Raw genomic sequence first — 16,501 nt, 5'->3', positions numbered from 1 at the left:
CCATTGGACTCTGGAGCAGTGGAAACGCGTTCTCTGGAGTGATAAATCATGCTTCACCATCTGGCAGTCTGACAAACGAATCTGGGTTTGGCGGATGCCAGGAGAACGCTACCTGCCCCAATGCATAGTGCCAACTGTAAAGTTTGGTGGAGGAGGAATAATTGTCTGGGGCTGTTTTTCATGGTTCGGGCTAGGCCTCTTAGTTCCAGTGAAGGAAAATGTTAACGCTACAGCATACAATGACATTCTAGACGATTCTGTGCTTCCAACTTTGTGCCAACAGTTTTGAGAAGGCCTTTTCCTGTTTCAGCATGACAACGCCCCTGTGCACAAAGCGAAATTCATGGTTTGTTGAGATCAGTGTGGAAGAACTTGACTGGCCTGCACAGAGCCCTGACCTCAACCCCATCAAACACCTTTGGAATGAATTGGAACGCCGACTGCGAGCCAGGCCTCATCGCCCAACATCAGTGGCTGAATGGAAGCAAGTCCCCGCAGCAATGTTCCAACATCTAGTGGAAAGCCTTCCCAGAAGTGTGAAGGCTGTTGTAGCAGCAAAGGGGGGACCAACTCCATCTTAATGCCCATGATTTTGGAATGAGATGTTTGACGAGCAGGTGTCCACATACTTTTGGTCATGTAGTGTACCTCAAGAAATCTCATTACATGTTCACGTTTTTGTCAAGGTGGTCTTAGTCGCACAAATTTACATCCAACTAAGATGTTTGGTGCAGTTTTGCTCAAGTGAAATTTTTTGCATGAAAACAATTAGTCTCTCCATGAATGACAAACTTTATTGAAGAATCCCTACTGTTGACCAATCAACGAAGGGGCATAGACTTTGGCTTGCCTCGTTAAATTTGTACACGAACAGCTGAAAAAAAACCTTGCCGAAGACCAAAACGTCACAAAATGTCATCATAATATACGCACTGTTCCGAACTGTTTCGGATGGGAAGCATGTGGACGCGATACAATGGACACAATCCATTGAGATGTGATGTACATATCGTGGAGTGGAGAATTCTCAACTACTTGCTACTAAACCGTTCTTATGCCAGCACCCAGGATATCAAGCCTTGAAGGCTCATGGTCAATTTGTGAGCTGTAGAGCAGTTGCACCATGTTACCCAGTCAGAGACGTGTTGAAGCTGTCAAAAGAAGTCTGGCCTTAACCCTTCAACAGAGGGATGTGCACCCCTGATCTGGTTCCTTCTCACAGGCTTGGAGTCAGTTCCCTCTACTTTCATTGTGTTTAGACAATGTGGAGACATTGCATTGCACAGGCCTGTGTCACAATCCTTTTAAAAAAGAATTACACGGCATCTAGAGAAACAGCAGCTCCAAAACCATTGAATTACCTGATGAGCACCATATCCGTCATAATAGAGGGAGAACATTACATCTCACTTGTCTAGCATTGTTACAGGCTGTCGAAAGGAATAGAGGCACAGATGAAAGCAGTTTGATATGAGGTAAAGGAGAGGTTGAGCGTCCAGATGGGACAGTGCATTCTGAGCTCTCCAGGACCCTGCAGTGCTGGACTGTGCCCCCGAGCTCAAGTTAAATAAATGTTTAGGGGTTAGAGTCAGTAGGGGTTAGGATAGTAGGGGTTAGGGGTTCCAGCGGGGATGTAAAAGCTGCTTGTTTTCATAGCACTACACCACTGACACATTTCCCATGGCTCACCACGCTCTGTGACTGTAGTTAGATAACACACAAGCACGAGCAACAGGGACTGCTTTATAAAAACCATAACATGGCTGATACCATCAATAGCCCACTCTCTGAAGCACTTGGAAGTAATACGACCATGCATCTGGATGAGAATCTGAATCAAAACATTTACATGTGTCATTTAGCAGACGCTCTTATCCAGAGCGATTTACAGTTAGTGCACTCATCTTAAGATAGCTAGGTAGGACAAACACATATCACAGGCATAGAAAGTACATTGTTCCTCAACGTAGGTATCAGTAGAGTCAGAGCTAGAAGGGGGGGTGGGGTCAAGCGCAAGTGCTGGTTAAGTGTTGAGGAGGATTATTTAAGATACTGTTTGAAGAGGTAAGATTTCAGATGTTTTCGGAAGATGGGCAGGGACTCTGCTGTCCTAGCTTCAGGGGGAAGCTGGTTCCACCATTGGGGTGCCAGGACAGAGAAGAGCTTGGACTGGGCTGAGCGGGAGCTGCCCTCCCGTAGTGGGTGGGATGGCCATGAGACCAAAGGTGGCAGAACAGAGTGCTCGGGTTGCGGTGTAGGGTTTGAGTGTGCGGAGGAGCGGGGTGACATGAGAGAACTTGGGAAGGTTGAAAACCAGGCGGGCTTCTGCGTTCTGGATAAGTTGCAGGAGTTTGATGGCACAAGCGGGGAGCCCAGCCAACAGCGAGTTGCAGTAGTCCAGACAGGAAAGGAAAAGTGCCTGGATTAGGACCTGCGGCGCTTCCTGTATGAGGTAGGGTCATACTCTACGGATGTTGTAGAGCATGAACCTGCAGGAGCGGGTCACTGCTTTGATGTTTGCAAAGAACGACAGGGTGTTGTCCAGGGTCACGCCAAGGTTCTTTGCACTCTGGGAGGGCGACACTGTTGAGTTGTCAACCGTGATGGAGAGGTCTTTGAGCGGGCAGGCCTTCCCTGGGAGGAAAAGCAGTTCCGTCGAGGTTGAGCACGAGGTGGTGGGCCGACATCCAAGTTGAGATATCTGCCAGGCACAAAGAGATACGTGTCACCACCTGGGTGTCAGAAGGGGGGAAAGGAGAAAAGTAGTTGAGTGTCATCCGCATAGCAATGATAGGAGAGACCACGTGAGGATATAGCGGAGCCAAGTAACTTGGTGTATAGAGAGAAAAGGAGAGGGCCTTGAACCGAGCCCTGGGGGACACCAGTAGTGAGAGAACGTGGTGCAGACACAGATCCTCTCCACGTCACCTGGTAGGAGCAGCCTGCCAGGTAGGATGCAATCCAAGAGTGTGCATAGCCTGAGACGCCCAGCCCTGAGAGGGTGGAGAGGAGGATCTGATGGTTCATGGTGTTGAAGGCAGTGGATAGATCTAGGAGGATGAGAACAGAGGAGAGAGAGTCAGCTTTGGCAGTGCAGAAATCCTCCGTGACACAGAGAAGAGCAGTCTCGGTTGAGTGACCAGTCTTGAAGCCTGACTGGTTAGGGTCAAGAACATCGTTCTGAGAGAGATAACGAGAAAGTTGATCAGAGACAGCATGCTCAAGTGTTTTGGAAAGAAGGGATACAGGTCTATAGTTTTTGACGTTAGATGAGTCGAGTATTGCTTTCTTTAGGAGAGGAGCAAAACAAGTCACAAATTGCTCTGCCCCTTGATCCTGGTTGATGTGTCAACAACTATCTGCAAATTATGAGCAGTCAGCAGTTCACACACCAAGTAGGTCACTGGGAAGACAGGCAGCACTTAAAGTAGATGGCCCTAGCTAGCAAAAAGACAGTACTAGACCACAACAGATAAAGACAAAAATTATACTTATCACTCCTGAGGATATCAGGAGTCCTCTAGCTATAGAATTTAGCTATAAAACGAATGTTACATTTAGCTACAATAAGCCATTGCAGGATTCAATCAATTAGCACCATTTTATTTGCTGATTTGCTGGGCACAGTGATGAATCAGTATTTCACCACTGCTTTATATTGTAGCAAGGCTTGCTTTCTAGTACCATGTAAAATAACAATATTTAAGAACTACAGTATAAGCATTGACACCAACTATCACAATCAGGGTTATAGCTTCACATGACATCCAATACCCCATGGGAACATTGTTGTGAATGAGTCATTCTAAAAACAGAATTATACCCAACTCTAGCCAACACCGGAATTGAAAACATTTTACTTGTTTCAAATCTATCCTACTTGGGAATCCAACATAAAAAGAGAATAGCCTTAATAAATCTGGGGCTCTCATGTCAGGTCTCAGCCTCCTGCTTTTATTAAAATGCTCCAAACTATCGTACAGCTCTGAGTTTTGGATCTTGTTTGGCTCAGGCCACATTCCAGCAGGACAAAAGCGTATCCCAAAGCTGGCAGATTTTCTGCAGAACCTCCAAGTATTGGAAAAAGAGGCCGGAGCATGTGCGTCTGGTTGAATCAAGAGATGGCTGAGGAACAGGCAGATGCAAGCCTTACATGGAAGTTCGGGAGAGGAGGTTGAGTAAGCGGGGCAGCCATGCAAAGGGTCTCTCACTCTTTTTCCCGCTTGACTTCCCTCTCCCTCCCTCCTTGGGCTTGTTTTAAGTGCCAGCGAGTGTCCTGGGCTTAAAGACAAACTGCAGTCAATTAGTTCTGTCAAACATCACAGAGGAGAGGGGTGTCGTAGTGGCCTCTGACCCCGGGAAGAAACCATCCAGGCTGGAGGGCTAAACGGACATGCTTCATGCTCAGCACTAAGTGTGCCTGATCCAAAGCCTTTTATGTAAAGGGAGATCTGCATGCTTGATTCAGAAGGAGGATTCAGCTGGCTTCTTTTACAGGCTAATACCTTACATAATTAAATCATATGGAAAAGAATGTGCAGGGGTATAGCACATAACTCTGTATCACTACCTACACGTTCCTCCAGCTTGGAAAGATTAAGATGACTATTAAGATAAGCACATCTTCTCAGTAATCTTTTCCAGTAGCGTAAATTGAACCTACTTCAGATAAAACATTTACTGATCGCGATTTACATCTTATTTCTGTGCATTCGTTCTCTACATACTGCAAGCCGATTACAGGGTAAGAAAATATATTAGATTTTTTGTTCACATGCTATAAAGTGCCCCAACTCGCGGAGGCAGGCAGGCTGCAGCAGTGGGAAAGGCATATCCCACGCCGCTCCTTTTTGGGAAATAAGCATATTTTGGAAACTCACTCTCGGAGGTAGGGATGGATGGCTTCTTGCTCTTCTTGTCAGCTGCTGTCGAGTTTGTGTCTGTAGGATCTACAGGAGAGGAAAAATAAACATGTTTCAGGCCACTTATTCCCATACATTATCATTTCCATTTGTTTAATGCTAAAAATGATCCCTATGAATTTTATCAGTAACAACAAACTAACCATAGTCTCTTACAGTACTTTTTAGAAATCAACAAAGTGTATTGGTCGCTTGTGTTTCTAGCGCCAATAGTGCAGTAATCCAAAACAATGCGCATAATCCCAAAAGTACAAATAAAGAATATCAGAACGAGCAATGTCAAATGTGTATAGACCATATGGACAATGAACCATTCATGAAATGAACCAGTCATGTTAAAAATGCAATGATTTCCAATGGACTATTTAAAGTGGACTGAATCATTGAGATATGCCCCTGTATCTATCTTTGTCTCTCTTGCAAAACATTTGATCTCGACTCGCTTTGCTAAATCACTTTGGATAATCTCATACTTTTGAATTGACGTCAACAGTAGTAGAAGTATGCGAAAGTTCAACTAATGTGTATTGCGAATGAATCTAAAACTAGGATTGAACCGTGCGTGCCTGCCTAATGTTTTGATCCAGGCCTGTTAGTGAGTGCTGGGGGGCTGGGAGAGGCGGACGTGCAGTGGGAGCCTGGAACAGGGACTCCAGCTCGGCTAATCTGGCCGCTGTAATTGCAGGAAGTGCCTGGGATGACGCCGGGGTGGCCAGGAGGCCAAGGGGGACTCATGGGAGTGGGTCATGGCAGCCTGGAACAACTCACCATCCACCAGCACCATGCAGGAACACTCTGCTTTACCGGCCGAGTTCTCCGCCCGGCACTTGTACTGGCCCTCGTCCTCGGGCAGGGCCTTGTCGATGGTCAAGGAGCACAGGCCTCCTGCAGGAAAACACACACACAGAGGACCTTAGCTAGAGTAGCCCCAGTACAAAAGGAAACTTCGTCACAGTGGCCCCAGTACACACACACAATCATATCCACATTGGCCCCCAGTACACACACACACACAACCATAACCACAGTGGCCCCCAGTACACACACACACACACCCAGCCACAGTGGCCCCCAGTACACACAGAGCCACAGTGGCCCCCAGTACACACCCACAGTGGCCCCCAGTACACACACACACACCCAGCCACAGTGGCCCCCAGTACACACACACACACACACACAGCCACAGTGGCCCCCAGTACACACACACACACCCAGCCACAGTGGCCCACAGTACACACACCCAGCCACAGTGGCCCACAGTACACACAGACAACTGTAGCCAGAGTAGCCTCCATTACCAACCTACGGCTCCATGAGGACATAACTCACATACTACATTTGCTATGGTGGGACATAAATGAGAAAAATAAAAAACTTCCCTCTCAGAGCCTGAAGCTATGCATTCTTCAGCATGACCCACAGTGACACTAAAATTTGAATAAACATGACCTGGAGGGTCACCTAGATATGATTCCATTATTTCATTACAAAAGGCCCCGACTTGGCTGTGTGACGGTTGGGATATGGGGCTGTTTGACAGGAAATAACAGCTGGCGGTTGAGCAGTGTGCCTAGTTATTATGTTACTGTGCTGCTGCCCGTTGATCGTCTTGTTATTTAGCCCTTACCCCTAGCTCTGGTCCAGGGCGTCATTCGGTTGCACTCAATAACAGACAGGCAACTTGCTGTTGTTATCGTCAAGCTATGGGCCCAGAGCAACCCCCTACCCCCTGCTGCCACAAGGACAAACCTAAACTATGGACTAACTGTTATCCCCATACAGATGCACTCTAACTGGACTGACTTATACTGGGGCAAGACGGCCAGAGTATCAGGCATCTGCATCAACACATCAAACTACCTCAAATAACAGAGCAGGGATTATGGATGTACGTGTCCCAAATGACACCCCATTCCCTATGTAGTGTACTACTTTTGTAGTGCACAATTTAGGGAATAGGGTGCCATTTGGGACATGTTGTAGGTGTGTCAGGGACCCCCAGGAGCCCAGAAACAGGGAATCCTTTTGCCATTCTTACTCTATATTCTATTTATACCACCTTTTAAAATGGTGACAAAACACCCAGTACAAAACATATCAGCACTATGATAACATCAACTCCCTCTATCAAATGCCTGTAATGCATCGGTGCAAGAGGGGATACTCTGTCACATCACTGTCTGTCAGACACACTACTTTCTAATATTAGAAGCCAAGCCTCCTCAAACACATGAACAATACATTAATTAAATGGGATGCGTCCCAAATGGCACCCTATTCCCATTCCCTATGTAGTGAACTATGAAAGTAGTACACTATAAAAACGGAATAGGGTGCCATTTGGGACGCAGCCATGGTCGGCCTAGTAGCGAGCCACATACTTACCTTCGTTGGACAGCTTGATGAACTTGGAGGGCTTGATGACCTTCCCGTCTAGAGTCCAGGTAATAGTAGCTGGGGGGTCACAGGTCACTTGGCAATGTAGCCTCAGGCAAGCCCCGTCCACCACGCTCATATCACTCAGGTTCTGACTGAATGAAGGCTCCTTTCCAATGTTGTTACTCTTATCTATAATCCCACCAGCCACGCAGTTGATGGCGTTCTTCTCCTTCTCAGTGGCAACAGGGTCTTTCGGTGTTGTTGTTGCTGGAGCAGGGCTCTCCCCATTCTTCTCCAAGCTCCTCTGATTCTTCTTGTTGGCCAGAACCGATCTGAAATCTGTAGGCTCCCCTTTCTCGGTAGGAGCGGTGCCTGGTTTCAGGGAGGTGGCGGCTGTGCCCCCTTTTTTTCCCAGGACATCTCTGAAGTCCACCTGCGCAGGAGCGTTGACCTTCCTCTCATCTTCAGACAGGGGCTTGACCCCTCTGGGCTGGAGCTGGCCCCTGAAGTCCATCTGTTCCGCCGTGATCTCCTTCAGGTCCTCCTCGGAGATGCTCTTGGTGGTGACTTTCCTGCCCAGCACCGTGCGGAAGTCACGCTGCTCAGCCTCCTGCAGGCGGATCTGGTCCTCGCGGTGCTCCTTGGTCTCCACGCGCCTCTTCAGGAGTCCTCGGGCTGCACTAGGCTCTTCTGACCCCTGCTGCTGAATGGAGCTGTTGCTAGTGCTGCTGCTTGGTGCTCCTCTGCCTCGCACTGTCCCGTCCACTCCTCCCACACGCTGACAAGGCTCAGGGCTGCAGCAGCACAGTGAGAGAGAGGTGCGGAAGAGGAAAACAACAGGGGTCGTTTAAAAGCCCCGGCCGGCCTCCACTGGTTAATTGGGGGGGAACCACAACTCAACATGTTACATCAGAGATGACTTCAGTAGCCTTATAAGGGCATGCACCCTGAACGGGGCCCCAGCCCCCAGGCTTTGAACAATGGCACAGCTGGAGGAGGTACTGTAAACTATTTATTTGGTTATATTCAGGGATTAAGCGGATTTGAAACTGGGGTCTGGGGAGGGGGAGAAGGGAAGTCAAAAATAGCACAGGCTGAGGGGCCTTGACAGTGAAGTAGTAGGCTAGCTAGCTACATACGTTTGGTGCTCTCCACTGGACACCACTGCACCCTCACTGACCACCAGAGCGGCAACACAACTGCAGTCACCCACTTTGTTCCTAGAAGAGAGGATGAGAAACGGAATGGAAAACTGGGGAGGGGGTGTTTTAATTTAACTGGTCCTTTCAGACCAAATCCCTCTAAAAGGACAGCATCAAGAGGGTTTTTGTGTCTCAGTGATGCTGGTTTTAGATTACCTTAACATTACTTTTCAACATGTAACCCTAACCCATGTATTATAATAACCAATCAAAACAGATTTAAAGTTAAACATTCAAATGTTCCATAAGATGTCAGAGGCGTACAAGTAGTAGTAGCTTATAGTACGTTATACTGTAAATTACATTGTTACTGTGTTCCAACATAAACAGCTCCTTCTCCAGATACTACAGAAGTGAGTAATCTACTGTATAAGGAGTCCTCCACTCCAGTATGTCCCAAATGGCACCCTATTCCCTATGAAGTGCCCTACTTTTGACCATATGACTAGGAATGTACTTCATAGGGAATAGGGTGCAATTTGGGATGCAGAAGCCTACCTGAGGATGATCTCGTAATCCCCGGCGTGGTGGGACCTGACTCGTCTAATGAGCAGGGACACCACATCCTCCTTCTGCAGTATCTCATAGTCCAGGTCAGTGGTCACCACCTGGCCCTGCTTCATCCAGCTCCACTGGGGGAAGGGGTCCCCAGCGATGGCACAGGACAGCAGGACATTCTGCCCCAGGTAGGCAGTGGTGGGCTTGGGCTTTGTGATGAACCAGGGCTGGACCCCGTCCTGGGGCTCTGGACGACAGACATGGATAACCAACAGGTCATTATGGCATGAACAGGGTTGCATAATGCTGGTAACTTTTCCAAAAATTCCCAGGTTTTCCAGAAAATCCAAGTTTGAGAATTCTCGGATTTCCAGTTTATCAGTCCTGATTCCAGGAATTTTCCAACCGGGATTTCTGGATAACCTGGGAATTTGGGGAAAGTCACCCGGATTTTGTAACCTTAGGCATAAACTACATCTGCTAGAGATGTTTAATACATACAATTTCACCTAGGCTACTAGCCTACCTTGTACAGTGAGTGAGACCTCAGTGTGAACCTCTCCTACTTCGTTCCACGCCTCACAGGTGTATTTCCCAGTGTCCTCAGGGAAGACTTCCTGGATGAACAGACTGCATTGGTTCCCCTTCCGCTCAAAGTGGAAGTCCTCCGACTCCTGGATCTCCTTCCCATTGTGGAGCCACACAATCTCTGGATGTGGATTCCCTAAGACCACAAAATGTCACATTAAACCTTGTGTTTCAAGTCCAAATCATCTCAAAGTGTCTAAAATTGATTGTGTAGATCAATAAAGCTACTTTAAGATGGTTTTGACCAGGGTTGCGAATTAGTCTTTAATTCCAATTCAATTATTCAATTGGCCATACCCCACAGGAAGCAGAATTGGAATAAAAAGTATAATTTAATTCAATGAAATTCAAATGGATAATTTATTCAATACATCATTATGCATGTGTTATGCACACCTTTTTTCTGGTTCATATACAGTCAATGAACTAAGACCAGACCAACTACTATTGCATTATTGCCTATGGGAGAGCCACCCCTTTAGAAGGAAAAATTCAACCATTTTGAATGTTATATCGTATTTGTGCATCTCCGAGCGATGTTCTATCAATTCCTAGGGTCATTTCCTGGCTGTATTTCTGCCTGCTTGAATGGCAATTAGCTCAGATACACATGAAAACATGAAATTACCCCTGGAAATCGATAGAACATCACTCAGAGATGCACAAATGCAATATAACATTCAAAATGGATGAATCTTTCCTTTAAGTAGACCTGAACTGCCTTTATGGGATGTCTTCAATTATCTACCATCTTTGACCTTACATCTCAAGGGAAAAATACAAACAAAATACTGTTAGACATCGGAGTTATAATCAAACTAATATTTGAAATGGTATCTTTTCTTTATTATAAACTGGGTGGTTCGAGGCCTGAATGCTGATTGGCTGACAGCCATGGCATATCAGACCATATACCATGGGTATGACAAAACCTTTATTTTTACTGTTCTAATTACGTTGGTAACCAGTTTATAATAGCAATAAGGCACCTCTGGGATTTGTGATATGGCCAATATACCACGGCTAAAGGCTGCGTCCAGGCACTCCGCGTTGCATCATGCATAAGAACAGCCCTTAACCATGGTATATTGGCCATATAGCACCCCCCTCCCCCCCCCCCCCCCCCCTCCTCTCCTCCCGCGCCTTATTGCTTAAGTAAGAGGTGGCAGATGCTTTTGTCAAAAATATTTGCCAGTGGAATGAGAATTACAGTGGGGAAAAAAGTATTTAGTCAGCCACCAATTGTGCAAGTTCTCCCACTTAAAAAGATGAGAGAGGCCTGTAATTTTCATCATAGGTACACGTCAACTATGACAGACAAATTGAGAGAAAAAAATCCAGAAAATCACATTGTAGGATTTTTAATGAATTTATTTGCAAATTATGGTGGAAAATAAGTATTTGGTCACCTACAAACAAGCAAGATTTCTGGCTCTCACAGACCTGTAACTTCTTCTTTGAGGCTCCTCTGTCCTCCACTCGTTACCTGAATTAATGGCACCTGTTTGAACTTGTTATCAGTATAAAAGACACCTGTCCACAACCTCAAACAGTCACACTCCAAACTCCACTATAGCCAAGACCAAAGAGCTGTCAAAGGACACCAGAAACAAAATTGTAGACCTGCACCAGGCTGGGAAGACTGAATCTGCAATAGGTAAGCAGCTTGGTTTGAAGAAATCAACTGTGGGAGCAATTATTAGGAAATGGAAGACATACTGATACACACTGATAATCTCCCTCGATCTGGGGCTCCACGCAAGATCTCACCCCGTGGGGTCAAAATGATCACAAGAACGGTGAGCAAAAATCCCAGAACCACACTGGGGGACCTAGTGAATGACCTGCAGAGAGCTGGGACCAAAGTAACAAAGCCTACCATCAGTAACACACTACGCCGCCAGGGACTCAAATCCTGCAGTGCCAGACGTGTCCCCCTGCTTAAGCCAGTACATGTCCAGGCCCGTCTGAAGTTTGCTAGAGTGCATTTGGATGATCCAGAAGAGGATTGGGAGAATGTCATATAAAAAAATCCAGAAAATCACATTGTAGGATTTTTAATGAATTTATTTGCAAATTATGGTGGAAAATAAGTATTTGCTCAATAACAAAAGTTTCTCAATACTTTGTTATATACCCTTTGTTGGCAATGACACAGGTCAAACGTTTTCTGTAAGTCTTCACAAGGTTTTCACACACTGTTGCTGGTATTTTGGCCCATTCCTCCATGCAGATCTCCTCTAGAGCAGTGATGTTTTGGGGCTGTCGCTGGGCAACACGGACTTTCAACTCCCTCCAAAGATTTTCTACGGGGTTGAGATCTGGAGACTGGCTAGGCCACTCCAGGACCTTGAAATGCTTCTTACGAAGCCACTCCTTCGTTGCCCGGGCGGTGTGTTTGGGATCATTGTCATGCTGAAAGACCCAGCCACGTTTCATCTTCAATGCCCTTGCTGATGGAAGGAGGTTTTCACTCAAAATCTCACGATACATGGCCCCATTCATTCTTTCCTTTACACGGATCAGTCGTCCTGGTCCCTTTGCAGAAAAACAGCCCCAAAGCATGATGTTTCCACCCCCATGCTTCACAGTAGGTATGGTGTTCTTTGGATGCAACTCAACATTCTTTGTCCTCCAAACACGACGAGTTGAGTTTTTACCAAAAAGTTCTATTTTGGTTTCATCTGACCATATGACATTCTCCCAATCCTCTTCTGGATCATCCAAATGCACTCTAGCAAACTTCAGACGGGCCTGGACATGTACTGGCTTAAGCAGGGGGACACGTCTGGCACTGCAGGATTTGAGTCCCTGGCGGCGTAGTGTGTTACTGATGGTAGGCTTTGTTACTTTGGTCCCAGCTCTCTGCAGGTCATTCACTAGGTCCCCCCGTGTGGTTCTGGGATTTTTGCTCACCGTTCTTGTGATCATTTTGACCCCACGGGGTGAGATCTTGCGTGGAGCCCCAGATCGAGGGAGATTATCAGTGTGTATCAGTATGTCTTCCATTTCCTAATAATTGCTCCCACAGTTGATTTCTTCAAACCAAGCTGCTTACCTATTGCAGATTCAGTCTTCCCAGCCTGGTGCAGGTCTACAATTTTGTTTCTGGTGTCCTTTGACAGCTCTTTGGTCTTGGCTATAGTGGAGTTTGGAGTGTGACTGTTTGAGGTTGTGGACAGGTGTCTTTTATACTGATAACAAGTTCAAACAGGTGCCATTAATTCAGGTAACGAGTGGAGGACAGAGGAGCCTCAAAGAAGAAGTTACAGGTCTGTGAGAGCCAGAAATCTTGCTTGTTTGTAGGTGACCAAATACTTATTTTCCACCATAATTTGCAAATAAATTCATTAAAAATCCTACAATGTGATTTTCTGGATTTTTTTCTCTCAATTTGTCTGTCATAGTTGACGTGTACCTATGATGAAAATTACAGGCCTCTCTCATCTTTTTAAGTGGGAGAACTTGCACAATTGGTGGCTGACTAAATACTTTTTTCCCCACTGTATGTTTCATATGTCAGTCGAATTTCTTTGAATTGGTTCTACTTCCTCTAATTCAAATTCTGCTTCCTGTAGGGTGTGGCCAATTCAAATTTCAACTAATGGATTTAATTGAATTCTGAAATTAAGAATTGACCCCAACCCTGATTTGGATATGAAACACGAAAAATGCTAATATGGAATATTGACTTGCATTGGTTTTTGGACAAAAATGCAAAAAAGTAAGCATTTGGAGACAGTGGCCAGGTAAACAAAACCAAAGCATGGATTTCGGTCTTACCTTTGTCCACAGACAGCTTACTGAGTAAGGAAACTAATATATCATTTTGTAATTTGGGTGAACTATCACTTTAAAGTGTGCCCTACAGTAACATGGTGTTATGAGGGTTGTATTACATAACACATTCTATGATATACAATTGTCTTGCATAATTGTATGCATTTTTCACATAGGCATGATCTAAATAAAATGCATGTGGAGTACTGCTATCATAAATCTTCATAAGAAAATACAGCAAGAAACGCTCCTGCGTTTCTTGCTAGCCCTAGAATAATGTAAATCATACAGCGTATTACTAGCGACTACTCCCCCATGCAAACAACCTCAGTTGGATGATGAAGATTATATAATAATAATAAGTGATAATACTCTGAGAGTCAACCCATCTCCTCAGGTCAAACATTGGAAGGAAATGCAAATGTGGAAAACACCCGAAAACCAAACAAGTATCTCTGGGGGGCCGAGCAGGAAATACCAGCGTCTAAAGCAAACAGTCGCTGAAAACAAACAAAACGAATGGTTAATGGGAATGAGGGCCAATACGAGACACCCACCAGGGTTGTATTCATTGGGGTGCACCACAGCAAAATGTTTTTCAACGTAAAGCAAAAATAGGCAATTATTTTTTAACAGTGAAAAAAAAGCACTTCTTATTGGACTAGTCCAGGTAGTCCCCCCCCTGTTTCAGTCTGTTTTCTTCCGTTTGGTGCCTAATGAATACGACCCGGGAGAGGCCTTCTCTTACCCGTCACCTCCACGGTCATGATGACTTGGCTACCGTCCATGACTTTTAGATCCTTCAGACCTCTGAGAAATACAGGGGCCGATGGCTTCTTGATGTCAACTGCATTTGGAGGTTCCGTCCTCTTGGCACTTTTCTTAGCTGAAATGTAACAACATTTGCAGGGTTACTTTTTACAGAACAGGAACATGAGTAGTTCACTGAACAGCACACTAAGCGAAGAGAACCAACAACAGTTAACTTTCCCCCAGTTGACTGTCATCGTGGGGGGCTGGCCTACTCTAACAGTTAAAAGGCTTAAAAACAACAGATAGAGGTTCAAAATTACTTCATTTATTTAAAAAATGCAGAGCAAGTAAAAACCATTAGCAGTAAAAACATCACCTTGCTTGGAGGACTCTCCAAACACTTCTGACACACAGGTTAAAAATTACATTCCTTCATTAGCTAATATCATGTGCGCCTGTGTCAGTCCGCCAGTGTGAAATGAAACAACCAACAACCAATAAACTATTAACAAGACAACTAGTAGTTGGGTGTGTGCAATCGTCAATCAGCGCAGGCTATTGGAAGTTTGAATGGAATGGCAAATGAACAGAAAGACATTACATTACTTGCTTCACAGTTAAATACACTATATTAAGAGAGTCTACTCCAAGTCAAGGTCTCTCCTTCACAGTCATGTAAATAAATAGTTATTCAAGATGGACTCTTGGAATACTATATATAGAGGCTGGAGTAGATTTCTTAAAATGCATCCCAAATGGCACCCCATATAGTGCACTACTTTTGACCAGAGCCCATGGTCAAAAGTAGTGCACTATATAGGGAGCCATTTGGGATGCAGTCGTGGTGATTTAGAAACACAATGAGGAACATGCTGATGTTAACAAACTCCCTGTGCGTCTCATGGGAGTCTCTGCTCGTTCAGAAAAAGATAACCTTCTGGGAGAGAGCAAGAGCTCTCCTATATCAGGAAATGAGCTGTCTGGCAGTGTACCGCAGACATCTGAAACCTAAAGTACTGAAGAACCCATGCCAAAGAATCTGTGGAAAACTGTTTATGTTCTTAATGACATTGGCAGCCAAGCATATATAGGTGCTGCAGCAGCAGCCACTGTCTGAACACTTCCAGAGGCTATGGAGCAGAACGTCACAAGTACACCAGATCCTCATATGGACTTGCCATCTGGAGCACAAAGCAATGCTATAAAAGATGGTGGAGAAATGAACTCAGACATTTTACCATTGGAAAAAAATGGTTACGGTTCCTGTTAGTGTAAGAAAAAAATAAGGGAGTGCGGTGTCTCGATTTCTCTACCATCTCTGATGGTGTCTGCATCCCAAATAGCAGTTTTCCCTATTTAGCGCACTAAAGAGGACACTACCTTTGACCAGAGCCCTATGGGCCCTGGTAAAAAGTACTGTCCTACATAGGGAATATGGTGCCATTTAGAATGCAGACTATGAATACTAGACACATCCTGAACATTAACAGCATTTTGGTCCTCGCTCTTTGATTCATGCTCACCATGTATGGTTTTTGGTTCTACGTAGTCAACTCCCCATATTGTGATGTTCTTGGCAAACATGCAAGGTACATGCCCTGAATATGCAAACACTGGAATAATCTCATTAAAGACGACCATAGGGGCGATGTTCCTGCCAAGGTCTTTGAGAGTCATATAATTACTTGACTCATCACTACACTTTAGTCCTTAAAGGACATTGCAACGAACAGCACCGCAGATATTGAGATGAGCGAGACGCAAGACTTCGCTCTCACACATTATCTGCGCATGTGCATGGGTTCGCTTCACGCTGTTACAGCGTGGTAGCCTGGGCATCCAAACAGTTCAGCCTCGCTGTGAGAGAGAGAACGAGTACGAGAGAGAGAGAGAGAGAGAACGAGACACCAAGGGGAACTTTTTGGCCCTCGCTCCTTGATTCATGCTCACCATGTATGGTGTTTGGTTCTACGTAGTCAACCCCCCTCCCCCCACCCACCCCAAGTTCATAAATCTAAATGGTTCTAACCCTGTGGACGTCAGGACCCAACAGACAGGGACGCAGGCTTGTCATAACACAGCCCACTGTCTGTATGCATATCCAGCATGCCAGAGGGAGATCCAAGGCAACTCCAGTATGTTTCCATCAGCACTGCTGCTTAAACAGCCCTGCTTCACTGCTGACCCAGCCAGCATTCCAAATTCTGGTCAGCCCTGGTCAAAAGTAGTGTGCTATGTAGGGAATAGGGTTCTATTTGGGACTCAGCCTCTAGTAATCCGAGGAGCCTTCCTAACAGTTTACACATCACACAAAATCATGACTTTAAACAAAAGCTAATAATGGAGGGATCCTAGCTACGTGGGACAATCTCTACC

The 16,501-nt window shown here is 45.5% G+C and overlaps 1 protein-coding gene across 1 annotated transcript in view; it reads right to left on the bottom strand.

The window, feature by feature from the left end:
• LOC311130165 (myosin light chain kinase, smooth muscle-like) overlaps nt 1–16,501 on the bottom strand; it is a gene marked incomplete at its 3' end in the record, with an annotated part of 108,323 nt that overhangs the window by 33,751 nt on the left and 58,071 nt on the right. Inside the window, exons 12-18 of the mRNA XM_084162859.1 lie at nt 14,121–14,258; nt 9,531–9,728; nt 9,005–9,251; nt 8,444–8,524; nt 7,311–8,098; nt 5,691–5,807; nt 4,881–4,949 (exon numbers count right to left, since the gene is read on the bottom strand). Of these exons, the coding sequence (XP_084018985.1) occupies nt 4,881–4,949; nt 5,691–5,807; nt 7,311–8,098; nt 8,444–8,524; nt 9,005–9,251; nt 9,531–9,728; nt 14,121–14,258 (1,638 nt within the window). The remainder of the gene's footprint in view (nt 1–4,880; nt 4,950–5,690; nt 5,808–7,310; nt 8,099–8,443; nt 8,525–9,004; nt 9,252–9,530; nt 9,729–14,120; nt 14,259–16,501) is intronic.

Source organism: Coregonus lavaretus (genome assembly GCF_964263955.1).
Source record: "Coregonus lavaretus genome assembly, chromosome: 5".
NCBI lineage: Eukaryota > Metazoa > Chordata > Actinopteri > Salmoniformes > Salmonidae > Coregonus > Coregonus lavaretus.
Note: the sequence above shows the minus strand (reverse complement) of the source record. Positions and strands in the feature narration are given on the sequence as shown.